This window comes from Hippoglossus stenolepis, chromosome 9 (assembly GCF_022539355.2).
Source record: "Hippoglossus stenolepis isolate QCI-W04-F060 chromosome 9, HSTE1.2, whole genome shotgun sequence".
Lineage (NCBI taxonomy): Eukaryota > Metazoa > Chordata > Actinopteri > Pleuronectiformes > Pleuronectidae > Hippoglossus > Hippoglossus stenolepis.
Genome location: NC_061491.1, coordinates 29,095,335 through 29,107,960, shown reverse-complemented (window position 1 = coordinate 29,107,960; position 12,626 = coordinate 29,095,335). Strand labels below are relative to the sequence as shown.

The following is a 12,626-nucleotide window of genomic DNA, read 5'->3' as shown; positions in this document are numbered from 1 at the left end:
TATATATATATATATATATATATATATATATATATATGATTTTAATCAGTTAATCAAGTGTCTTGTTTGCCCCCTGGTGTTTCTGATGAGGAAGTGCAGCTCAAGCCTTCTGCTCAGAGGTAAGACCAACACACCGGAAGTCTGGCTTTTATCTTTCAAAATAAAGGTTTAGGACTTTGGTTGAATAATAAGTCAGGTTGTGTTGAAATCGGATTAAAGATGATTATACTCAGAGAAAGTGTGTAACGTGACAACCCTGAGGGAGTCGTGTAATAGATTACTGTAGAGTTTATACACGTGAACACAAACGGGCTTTTATTTTGAAGGTCTGTACCGGAAGTGTGTCGCTTTCTGCAGAGAAGGAGGAGCTGAAGGTCACAGCTGCAGGAACATCTGTATCGATCACCATCGATTATCAGCTGCACGAGGACAGGCGCGTGGCGTGAGACAGCCGGACGGAGCGACAGACGGATCAGCTGCTACATCCCTGCCTGTCTGATCCTCCATCAGCTGTCTCTCTCTCTCTCTCTCTCTCTATCTGTCTCTATCTGCTCTCTCTCTGTCTCTCTCTCTCTCTCTCTGTCTCTCTCTGTCTCTCTCTCTCTCTCTCTCTTCTCTCTCTGTCTCTCTCTCTCTCTCTCTCTGTGTCTCTCTCTCTGTCTCTCTCTGTCTCTCTCTCTCTCTCTGTCTCTCTCTGTCTGTCTCTCTCTCTCTCTCTCTGTCTCTCTCTCTGTCTCTCTCTGTCTGTCTCTCTCTCTCTCTCTGTCTCTCTCTCTCTCTCTCTCCCTCTGTCTCTCTCTCTCTCTCTCTCTCTCTGTCTCTCTCTGTCTCTCTCTCTCTCTCTCTCTCTCTCTCTCTCTCTCTCTCTCTCTCTCTCCCTCTCCTGCCTGTCTCCCCTCCACCACCTGTCTGTCTGCAGTGATGGGGAACCGGGGGATGGAGGAGCTCATTCCTCTGGTCAACAGACTCCAGGATTCCTTCTCGTCCATCGGTCAGAACGCGACTCTCGATCTTCCGCAGATCGGAGTCGTTGGAGGACAAAGTGCAGGAAAGAGCTCAGTGCTGGAGAACTTTGTGGGCAAGTGAGTGCACCTGTCTGTCTGTCTGTCTGTCTCTCTGTCTGTCTAACTGTCTGTCTGTCTGTTTCTAACTGTCTGTCTGTCTAACTGTCTGTCTGTCTGTCTGTCTCTCTCTCTAACTGTCTGTCTGTCGTCGTCTGTCTGTCTGTCTGTCTGTCTGTCTGTCTGTCTGTCTGTCTGTCTAACTGTCTGTCTGTCTAACTGTCTGTCTAACTGTCTCTCTGTCTGTCTATCTGTCTGTCTGTCTGTTTCTAACTGTCTGTCTGTCTGTCTCTCTCTCTCTCTAACTGTCTGTCTGTCTGTCTGTCTGTCTGTCTGTCTAACTGTCTGTCTGTCTGTCTGTCTGTCTGTCTAACTGTCTGTCTGTCTGTCTGTCTGTCTGTCTGTCTGTGTCCTCTGTCTAACTGTCTGTCTGTTTCTTTGTTTATCTGTCTGTCTGTCTGTCTGTCTCTCTCTCTAACTGTCTGTCTGTCTGTCTGTCTGTCTGTCTGTCTGTCTCTCTCTGTCTGTTTCTAACTGTCTGTCTGTCTAATGTCTGTCTGTCTGTCTGTCTGTCTCTCTCTCTAACTGTCTGTCTGTCTGTCTGTCTGTCTGTCTGTCTCTCTCTCTAACTGTCTGTCTGTCTGTCTGTCTGTCTGTCTGTCTGACTGTCTGTCTGATGTCTGTCTGTCTGTCTGTCTGTCTCTCTGTCTAACTGTCTGTCTGTCTGTCTGTCTGTCTCTGTCTCTCTCTCTTATCTGTCTGTCTGTCTGTCTGTCTGTCTGTCTGTCTGTCTGTCTAACTGTCTGTCTGTCTGTCTGTCTTCATCCTGAACTGACTGTGATGAGGCAGCGTCTCCACATCAGAGAACAACACAAAACCCAAACTAATGAACCTTTAGCTTCCTTCTGTGTTTCCTGATCCACGTTCATCCAGTGAGATGTTCTCCTGAGTCCAGCAATTGTCCGTCTCTACGACCTCAAACTAAACTGAACTCTCCTCCTCCCCCCTCAGAGACTTCCTCCCTCGTGGTTCCGGTATTGTGACACGGCGCCCCCTGGTGCTGCAGCTCATCAACTGTCCGACAGGTGAGACACGCAGCAGATAGACTGATCTCAGATGTCAGCGTGTGATGTGACGACATGCGGTTGTTGTTTGACTCAGAGTTTGCTGAGTTCCTGCACTGCAAAGGAAAGAAGTTCACGGACTTTGATGAAGTTCGTCAAGAGATCGAAGCTGAAACTGATCGAGTGACAGGACACAACAGAGGAATCAGTCCAGTCCCCATCAACCTGAGAGTCTACTCCCCCAACGGTGACGCACTGAGACACCACCACTCAGAATCTGACACAAACCCGTAAACCAATAAGTCGTCTGTGTTGAGCCTTCCTCTGACACGTTGTCTTCTTCCTGTTCTCAGTGTTGAACCTGACTCTGGTGGATCTTCCCGGGATGACGAAGGTCCCGGTCGGGGACCAGCCGGCTGACATCGAGCACCAGATCAGAGAAATGCTCATGCAGTTTGTCACCAAAGACAACTGCCTCCTATTGGCTGTTTCTCCCGCCAACTCTGATCTCGCCAACTCTGATGCGCTGAAGATCGCCAAGGAAGTCGACCCGCAAGGTCAGAGTTCACCAAAACCACCATCCACTTTCTACATCCTCTACACAGGGGCCCCAGATATCCTTTGGCCCCTGGGTGTTGCTGGTCTGTAGGAGGTGGAGGTCTTGTTGTCGTATAAAATGTTTGTACTTGTGTTGAAATGGATGAATTTTGAAGTGTGTGTGTTCAGGTCTCAGGACCATCGGTGTCATCACCAAACTGGATCTGATGGATGAAGGAACCGATGCCAGAGATATTCTGGAGAACAAACTGCTGCCGCTCCGTAGAGGTACAAACACATTACATCACAAAGAGTCCTGCTTTCTGATTGGTTCTCTGGTACCTGTTCAAATCTGCAATAACCCTGCGTGTCAGTGAAAGTGTTTATAATTAGACCTGCTGAGGATAGTAAAAACTTTATTGACGTTGTAATGAGCCACAGCTGCAGGCAGCAAATCTCCAGATGCTGCCGATGAATGAAGTCAGAAAATGATGATATGGAATATTTTCCTAATAAATTCACTTGTCCAACCAATAAGATTAGAGACAGGATCTGTAGCTTATTTAGATCAACCAATCATTGATCACCATATGGTGTAAGTGACATCATTACTGTATAAAGAAGTTAGCATTGACTGATCGGGGGAATAACTCAACACTTTTATTTTTGTTGCACTGTTCATAACAATCGTGCTTTACATAAAAAGAAAATGACAAAGAATAACAACAAAAATAAATTCAAAGAATTAATCAGGTGAAAAGGTTTCGGTTAAACTTCTTTCAGAATAAATAGCTGTTGATGGGATTGAGGATAAGGAAAATGGTCTCATCAGAGTTTCCTGGTCCAACCACTAGAGGGAGACTGATCCAGAACTACACAGAAAAAACATTAAACATTAACAAAGAAACAACACAGTTGAGTCCACACGCTGTTCCCACGGTAACGATGAAATAATTGATTGATAATGTAGAGCGAGAGTCCGACAGGACCCAGGACGGAGCCCTGAGGACCTCCACAGGCCAAAGGAGCTCAGACACTATGTGGATACAAGAAACAGAAAGAAAACCAATTAGGTTCCCGTAACCATAGCAACTGATAACTCTGACTGTGTCAGGTTACGTTGGGGTTGTGAATCGCAGTCAGAAGGACATCGATGGGAAGAAAGACATCGTTGCAGCTCTGCAGGCTGAGAGGAAGTTCTTCCTGTCTCACCCGTCCTATCGCCACCTGGCTGACCGCATGGGCACCGCCTACCTTCAGAAAATCCTCAACCAGGTAACACAGGAACTCACAATTCATCGTCATTAGTAGTCTTCTCACTGTCTGTCCCTCTACAGACTTCCTACACGTCCTCTGAGGAACTAAATGCTCTCAGAATGTCCACTGTAGGTCTTCTTAAGATCCAAATGTCCTCTAAAGATGTCCAACAGGTCCTCTATCAAATTCACATTTTATTTGTCTCATAATCACAAATCCCAGTTTGTCTCATAGATGTTAACAAGGATCAACTTCCTCTGTTCTTTACTCAACAAGAGTCAAATAGAAACTTAGTGATCAGTGAATAAAGCTCAGTCCCATGTGAGGATCCTCTCCCAGGACACAAGTCCAACAGATGCTGATGGACCTGAACACATCAACACAACAACAGGATTCACTACATGAGAAGAACCAGTTTGTAACTTCATGTTTAAAGTGTTTATACATAAGAAAAAATGTCCGACAGCCCTGACCTCTAAACTTCTGACCCTGTATCTGGGTCAGAACCACATGTCACAGTCCTTCTCTTCGGGGAAAAAGTTAAATTTCCTCTTTAATCACAATAAACATTGTCCGTTACCCATAGCAACTGACCAACCACATCAGGGACACGTTGCCAGGGTTACGCAGCAAACTGCAGAGTCAGCTGCTGTCCATCGAGAAGGAGGTGGACGAGTACAAGAACTTCAGACCCGATGACCCGAGCCGCAAGACCAAAGCCCTGCTGCAGTCAGTACAAGTACACAGTAATACAAACACAAGTACACTGTAATACACACAACAAGTACACTGTAATACACGCTAACACACACTTATAATAATAAATGAATAAATAATACAGATAACAACAAATTATAGACATCACATGATAAAAGCTTTTTAATAAAGTTTTAAGCAGTGAGATCAAATCTCTTCTGGCAGATTGTTGCCTCACTGCAAAGGTTCTGGTTTCAGACTCTTCACAGAGGATCTCCGACTGAGTCCTGGCTCATGGGAAGATGAAAGGTCTCAGATAAAGGGAGGGGCCATGTCTGGCTTTAAATGTGATCAAAAGAGTTTTAGTATCAGTCCTCAAACAAACAGGCAGTGTAAAGATGTTAAAACAGAGGTGGTCGAGTTATATATTTGGATTGTGCAGCCGAGCAGCAGCTTCCTGGACTGACTGTTTCTCAGTGAGACCTGAGACTCTACAGCAGGGGTATTCAACTAGAATGTAAAGAGGTCCAGTTAGAGAAAAGTTCTTGAAGCAAAGGTCCAGAAGATCATAACGTCTAACTATTTAGTGTGATATATATTTAAGTAGCCTAGTAGTTGTATCAACATCTGCATGTACTAAATACCTGACTGACAAATCAAATGAATTCAGTACGATTCAAAAACTTTTTGTCAATATTTATTGTCACGTAACAAAGAACTGAACATATATGTATGATTGCAGATATGTATAATGTTCTCTCATTAACTAAATAAAAGTAGGGCTGCATTTCAAAATAAGAGAAAATAAATAAAATGTGAAAATTGTGCATGTTCAAATAAAGGGCTTAACTTCAGAAAAATAAAATAAAGGAGCAAAGCTTGAATTTCCTTTTTCTGTTTCACATCTTGACTCAAAGTCTCAAACCAATTTTACAGATAATAAATCTCAACACATCTTAACAATTGAACAGTTTTAGAATCACTTTCTTCCTCTTATATCTCCTTCCTTTGTTCGTCTGTTTCTCTCCCTTTCTCCGTCTCACTCCTGTTTCTCTCCTTTCTCATCTCACTCCTGTTTCTCTCCTTTCTCCGTCTCACTCCTTGTTTCTCTCCTTTCTCCGTCTCACTCCTGTTTCTCTCCCTTTCTCCTTCTCACTCCTGTTTTTCTCCTTTTCTCCGTCTCACTCCTGTTTCTCTCCTTTCTCCGTCTCACCTCTGTTTCTCTCCTTTCTCCGTCTCACTCCTGTTTCTCTCCTTTCTCCGTCTCACTCCTGTTTCTCTCCTTTCTCCGTCTCACCTCTGTTTCTCTCCTTTCTCCGTCTCACTCCTGTTTCTCTCCTTTCTCCGTCTCACTCCTGTTTCTCTCCTTTCTGCTCCTCCCTCCTGTTTCTCTCCTTTCTCCGTCTCACTCCTGTTTCTCTCCTTTCTCCGTCTCACTCCTGTTTCTCTCCTTTCTCCGTCTCACTCCTGTTTCTCTCCTTTCTCCGTCTCACTCCTGTTTCTCTCCCTTTCTCCGTCTCACTCCTGTTTCTCTCCTTTCTCCGTCTCACTCCTTGTTTCTCTCCTTTCTCCGTCTCACTCCTGTCTCTCCCTTTCTCCGTCTCACTCCTCTGTTTCTCCCCTTTCTCCGTCTACCTCCTGTTTCTCTCCCTTTCTCCGTCTCACTCCTGTTTCTCTCCTTTCTCCATCTCACTCCTGTTTCTCTCCTTTCTCCGTCTCACTCCTGTTTCTCTCCTTTCTCCGTCTCACCTCCTGTTTCTCCCTTTTCTCCGTCTCACTCCTGTTTCTCTCCTTTCTCCGTCTCACTTCTGTTTCTCTCCCTTTCCGTCTCACTCCTGTTTCTCTCCTTTCTCCGTCTCACTCCTGTTTCTCTCCTTTCTCCGTCTCACTCCTCTGTTTCTCTCCTTTCTCCGTCTCACTCCTGTTTCTCTCCTTTCTCCGTCTCACTCCTTGTTTCTCTCCTTTCTCCGTCTCACTCCTGTTTCTCTCCCTTTCTCCGTCTCACTCCTTGTTTCTCTCCCTTCTCCGTCTCACTCCTTGTTTCTCTCCTTTTCTCCGTCTCACTCCTCTGTTTCTCCTTTCTCCGTCTCACCTCTGTTTCTCTCCTTTCTCCGTCTCACTCCTGTTTCTCTCCCTTTCTCCGTCTCACTCCTGTTTCTCTCCTTTCTCCGTCTCACTCCTGTTTCTCTCCCTTTCTCCGTCTCACTCCTTGTTTCTCTCCTTTCTCCGCTCTACTCCTGTTTCTCTCCTTTCTCCGTCTCACTCTCTGTTTCTCTCCCTTTTCTCCGCTCTACTCCGTTTTCCCCTTTTCTCCGTCTCACTCCTGTTTCTCCCCTTTTCTCCGTCTCTACTCCTGTTTCTCTCCCTTTCTCCGTCTCACTCCTGTTTCTCTCCTTTCTCCGTCTCACTCCTGTTTCTCTCCTTTCTCCGTCTCACTCCTGTTTCTCTCCTTTCTCCGTCTCACCTCTGTTTCTCTCCTTTCTCCGTCTCACTCCTGTTTTTCTCCCTTTCTCCGTCTCACTCCTGTTTCTCTCCCTTTTCTCCGTCTCACTCCTGTTTCTCTCCTTTCTCCGTCTCACTCCTGTTTCTCTCCTTTCTCCGTCTCACTCCTGTTTCTCTCCTTTCTCCGTCTCACTCCTCTGTTTCTTCCCTTTCTCCGTCTCACCCTCTGTTTCTCTCCTTTCTCTGTCTCACTCCTGTTTCTCTCCTTTCTCCGTCTCACTCCTGTTTCTCTCCCTTTCTCCGTCTCACTCCTGTTTCTCTCCTTTCTCCGTCTCACTCCTTGTTTCTCTCCTTTCTCCGTCTCACTCCTGTTTCTCTCCTTTCTCCGTCTCACTCCTGTTTCTCTCCTTTCTCCGTCTCACCTCTGTTTCTCTCCTTTCTCCGTCTCACTCCTGTTTCTCTCCTTTCTCCGTCTCACTCTTGTTTCTCTCCTTTCTCCGTCTCACTCCTGTTTCTCTCCCTTCTCCGTCTCACCTCTGTTTCCTTCTCCGTCTCACCTCTGTTTCTCTCCTTTCTCCATCTCACTCCTCTGTTTCTCTCCTTTCTCCGTCTCACTCCTGTTTCTCTCCCTTTCTCCGTCTCACTCCTGTTTCTCTCCTTTCTCCCTCACTCCTGTTTCTCTCCTTTCTCCGTCTCACTCCTCTGTTTCTCTCCCTTTCTCCGTCTCACCTCTGTTTCTCTCCTTTCTCCATCTCACTCCTCTGTTTCTCTCCCTTTCTCCGTCTCACTCTCTGTTTCTCTCCTTTCTCCGTCTCACTCCTGTTTCTCTCCCTTCTCCGTCTCACTCCTGTTTCTCTCCTTTTCTCCGTCTCACTCCTCTGTTTCTCCCTTTCTCCATCTCACTCCTGTTTCTCTCCTTTCTCCGTCTCACTCCTGTTTCTCTCCCTTTCTCCATCTCACTCCTGTTTCTCTCCTTTCTCCGTCTCACTCCTGTTTCTCCTTTCTCCGTCTCACTCCTGTTTCTCTCCTTTCTCCGTCTCACTCCTGTTTCTCTCCCTTTCTCCGTCTCACCTCTGTTTCTCTCCTTTCTCCGTCTCACTCTCTGTTTCTCTCCTTTCTCCGTCTCACTCCTGTTTCTCTCCTTTCTCCGTCTCACTCCTGTTTCTCTCCTTTCTCCGTCTCACTCCTGTTTCTCTCCTTTTCTCCGTCTCACCTCTGTTTCTCTCCCTTTCTCCGTCTCACTCCTGTTTCTCTCCTTTCTCCGTCTCACTCTTGTTTCTCTCCTTTCTCCGTCTCACTCCTGTTTCTCTCCTTTCTCCGTCTCACCCTGTTTCTCCTTTCTCCCTCACTCCTGTTTCTCTCCTTTCTCCGTCTCACTCCTGTTTCTCTCCCTTTCTCCGTCTCACTCCTGTTTCTCTCCTTTCTCTGCCTCACTCCTGTTTCTCTCCTTTCTCCGTCTCACTCCTGTTTCTCTCCCTTTCTCCGTCTCACTCTCTGTTTCTCCTTTCTCCATCTCACTCCTGTTTCTCTCCTTTCTCCGTCTACCTCTTGTTTCTCTCCTTTCTCCGTCTCACTCCTTGTTTCTCTCCTTTCTCCGTCTCACTCCTGTTTCTCTCCTTTCTCCGTCTCACTCCTGTTTCTCTCCTTTCTCCGTCTCACTCTCTGTTTCTCCCCTTTCTCCATCTCACTCCTGTTTCTCTCCCTTTCTCGTCTCACTCCTGTTTCTCCCCTTTCTCCATCTCACCTCTGTTTCTCTCCTTTTTCTCCGTCTTCTCCTGTTTCTCTCCTTTCTCCGTCTCACTCTTGTTTCTCTCCTTTCTCCGTCTCACTCTCTGTTTCTTCCTTCTCCGTCTCACCCCGCTTCCTTTCTCCGTCTCACTCCTGTTTCTCTCCCTTTCTCCGTCTCACTCCTGTTTTCCTTTCCCCTTCTCCCTCTTGTTTCTCTCCCTTTCTCCATCTCACTCCTGTTTCTCTCCTTTCTCAGTCTCACTCCTGTTTCTCTCCTTTCTCAATCTCACTCCTGTTTCTCTCCTTTCTCCGTCTCACTCCTGTTTCTCTCCTTTCTCCGTCTCACTCCTGTTTCTCTCCCTTTCTCCGTCTCACTCCTGTTTCTCTCCTTTCTCCGTCTCACTCCTGTTTCTCTCCTTTCTCCGTCTCACTCCTGTTTCTCTCCCTTTCTCCGTCTCACTCCTCTGTTTCTCTCCCTTTCTCCATCTCCTCTGTTTCTCTCCCTTTCTCCATCTCACTCCTGTTTCTCTCCTTTCTCAATCTCACTCCTGTTTCTCTCCTTTCTCCGTCTCACTCCTGTTTCTCTCCCTTTCTCCGTCTCACTCCTGTTTCTCTCCTTTCTCCGTCTCACTCCTGTTTCTCTCCCTTTCTCAATCTCACTCCTGTTTCTCTCCTTTCTCCGTCTCACTCCTGTTTCTCTCCCTTTCTCCGTCTCACTCCTGTTTCTCTCCTTTCTCCGTCTCACTCCTGTTTCTCTCCTTTCTCCGTCTCACTCCTTGTTTCTCCCCTTTCTCCATCTCACTCCTGTTTCTCTCCTTTCTCCGTCTCACTCCTGTTTCTCTCCTTTCTCCATCTCACTCCTGTTTCTCTCCTTTCTCCGTCTCACTCCTGTTTCTCTCCTTTCTCCGTCTCACTCCTGTTTCTCTCCTTTCTCCGTCTCACTCCTGTTTCTCTCCTTTCTCCGTCTCACTCCTGTTTCTCTCCTTTCTCCGTCTCATTTTTGTTTCTCTCCTTTCTCCATCTCACTCCTGTTTCTCTCCTTTCTCCGTCTCACTCCTGTTTCTCTCCTTTCTCCGTCTCACTCCTGTTTCTCTCCTTTCTCCATCTCACTCCTGTTTCTCTCCCTTTCTCCGTCTCACTCCTGTTTCTCTCCCTTTCTCAGTCTCACTCCTGTTTCTCTCCTTTCTCCGTCTCACTCCTGTTTCTCTCCTTTCTCCGTCTCACTCCTGTTTCTCTCCTTTCTCCGTCTCACTCCTGTTTCTCTCCCTTTCTCCGTCTCACTCCTGTTTCTCTCCCTTTCTCCATCTCACTCCTGTTTCTCTCCTTTCTCCGATCTCACTCCTGTTTCTCTCCTTTCTCCGTCTCACTCCTGTTTCTCTCCTTTCTCCGTCTCACTCCTGTTTCTCTCCCTTTCTCCTCTCACTCCTGTTTCTCTCCTTTCTCCGTCTCACTCCTGTTTCTTCCCTTTCTCCGTCTCACTCCTGTTTCTCTCCTTTCTCCATCTCACTCCTGTTTCTCTCCTTTCTCTCTCACTCCTGTTTCTCTCCTTTCTCCGTCTCACTCCTGTTTCTCTCCTTTCTCCATCTCACTCCTGTTTCTCTCCTTTCTCCGTCTCACTCCTGTTTCTCTCCTTTCTCCGTCTCACTCCTGTTTCTCTCCTTTCTCCGTCTCACTCCTGTTTCTCTCCCTTTCTCCGTCTCACTCTCTGTTTCTCTCCTTTCTCCATCTCACTCCTGTTTCTCTCCTTTCTCCGTCTCACTCCTTGTTTCTCTCCTTTCTCCATCTCACTCCTGTTTCTCTCCTTTCTCCGTCTCACTCCTGTTTCTCTCCTTTCTCCATCTCACTCCTGTTTCTCTCCTTTCTCCATCTCACTCCTGTTTCTCTCCTTTCTCCGTCTCACTCCTGTTTCTCTCCTTTCTCCGTCTCACTCCTGTTTCTCTCCTTTCTCGTCTCACTCCTGTTTCTCTCCTTTCTCCGTCTCACTCCTGTTTCTCTCCCTTTCTCCATCTCACTCCTGTTTCTCTCCCTTTCTCCGTCTCACTCCTGTTTCTCTCCTTTCTCCATCTCACTCCTGTTTCTCTCCCTTTCTCCGTCTCACTCCTGTTTCTCTCCTTTCTCCGTCTCACTCCTTTGTTTCTCTCCTTTCTCCGTCTCACTCCTCTGTTTCTCTCCTTTCTCCGTCTCACTCCTTGTTTCTCTCCTTTCTCCATCTCACTCCTGTTTCTCTCCTTTCTCCGTCTCACTCCTGTTTCTCTCCTTTGTCCGTCTCACTCCTGTTTCTCTCCCTTTCTCCCTCTCTCTCCTGTTTCTCTCCCTTTCTCCGTCTCACTCCTGTTTCTCTCCCTTTCTCCCTCTCACTCCTCTGTATCTCTCCCTCTGTTTTCTCTACCTGTTTCTCTATCTGTCTTTTTCTTTCTCCCGTCTTCTCATGTGTAAGTTGCCTCTACCTCTCCTCTGTTTGCACTGTAGAGTCACAATGTTTACCTGCTGGAATGCACAGACCTGATTGGCTGAGTGGTATCACGTGGGATGGCTTAACTCGCATGCAATTGGTCTGTGCGTTTCCTCATCCGCTAAACCATTACCGTAAAGACTACAAAAGCTGCGCCGGTTACAAATAGAAGCGCCCCGTCAGGTTTTAAATCATAACCTTCTGTTTTGGCTGTAGGTCCGGGTCCGTACGGGACGGCTTCTGGGTCCGGACCCGGGCCGCGGTCCGCCTGTTAGTGACCTCTGATCTAAAGGGACTTACTGTGTCCAGGTGAATGATTATTTCTAGGTCTGTATGTGACATAAAAGATTTAACCTTGTTTCTTAAATGATAAAAACACGATTGCACAACCTTCTTAATGTGAAGAATATTTTACATTTTTCACAGAGGTCAAGTGACGCATGTGAATGAATGATGGGCGGGGCTTCCACAATCCTGCAGTGTTTTAAAGAGAACTTTAGAGTTTTCTGACAGATCAGGTGGAAAAGTAGTTTCCTGTCTTTCACCACATTGTTATAATCATCAAGTCCTTCATGTGCTCACAGGGTTCGTGCACATGAAGTTTGCTGGTTGTCCACCTGATCTGCACTTTACGAACGTGGGTATTTTAGCAGATTTAAAATGAGATGTAATGTTTTTTGGAGGCCAGTAGGAGCTGGTGTGTGTAGTATTCTGAGGTGCCACACATCCGTCTCCTGCACACTAATACACAACAAATACACACTAATACACAACAATTACACATTTATTCACATGTTAACATGTCATATGACAACTATCAACACAAACTGGTATGATGTGTGTGTGTGTGTGTCTGTGTCAGGATGGTGCAGCAGTTTGCTGTGGACTTTGAGAAGCGGATCGAAGGATCTGGAGATCAGGTCGACACCTATGAACTGTCGGGAGGAGCCAAGATCAACCGAGTGTTTCACGAACGCTTCCCATTCGAACTGGTCAAGGTAAAACACACACACACAAACACACACACACACACATACACACACAGACACATGTACACACACACACACACACACACATCAGACATGTTGGTTTAACAAAGTATCAGTTACAATCCATTTTGTTAGTGAATGCACAGTGTCTCAGTGATGTATTTGTGTGTGTGTGTGTGTGTGTGTGTATGTGTGTGTTTGTGTGCAGTTGGAGGGTGATGAGAAGACTCTCCGTAAAGAGATCAGCTACGCCATCAAGAACATCCATGGAATCAGGTGAGTTTAAAGTCCAGATGTGTGTACATGTGTGTGTACATGTGTGTGTACCTGTGTGTAACCTGACTCTCGTGTGCTCTGTTCAGGACGGGTCTGTTCACACCTGACATGGCGTTTGAGACGA

The 12,626-nt window shown here is 46.5% G+C and overlaps 1 protein-coding gene across 4 annotated transcripts in view; it reads left to right on the top strand.

Moving 5' to 3' along the window:
• Window positions 1-811: 811 nt before the first annotated feature.
• Window positions 812-12,626, top strand: part of LOC118115580 (dynamin-1) — a 21,570-nt gene continuing 9,755 nt past the window's right edge. For all 4 annotated transcript variants that reach the window (XM_035166833.2, XM_035166832.2, XM_035166834.2 and 1 more), the window contains exons 1-10: window positions 812-1,082; window positions 2,073-2,146; window positions 2,223-2,372; window positions 2,479-2,682; window positions 2,852-2,950; window positions 3,777-3,937; window positions 4,506-4,648; window positions 12,100-12,235; window positions 12,435-12,502; window positions 12,589-12,626. The exon at window positions 12,589-12,626 is cut by the window's right edge and continues 101 nt beyond it. In XM_035166833.2, coding sequence (XP_035022724.1) covers window positions 922-1,082; window positions 2,073-2,146; window positions 2,223-2,372; window positions 2,479-2,682; window positions 2,852-2,950; window positions 3,777-3,937; window positions 4,506-4,648; window positions 12,100-12,235; window positions 12,435-12,502; window positions 12,589-12,626 — 1,234 coding nt within the window. In that variant the 5' untranslated portion in view covers window positions 812-921. The remainder of the gene's footprint in view (window positions 1,083-2,072; window positions 2,147-2,222; window positions 2,373-2,478; window positions 2,683-2,851; window positions 2,951-3,776; window positions 3,938-4,505; window positions 4,649-12,099; window positions 12,236-12,434; window positions 12,503-12,588) is intronic.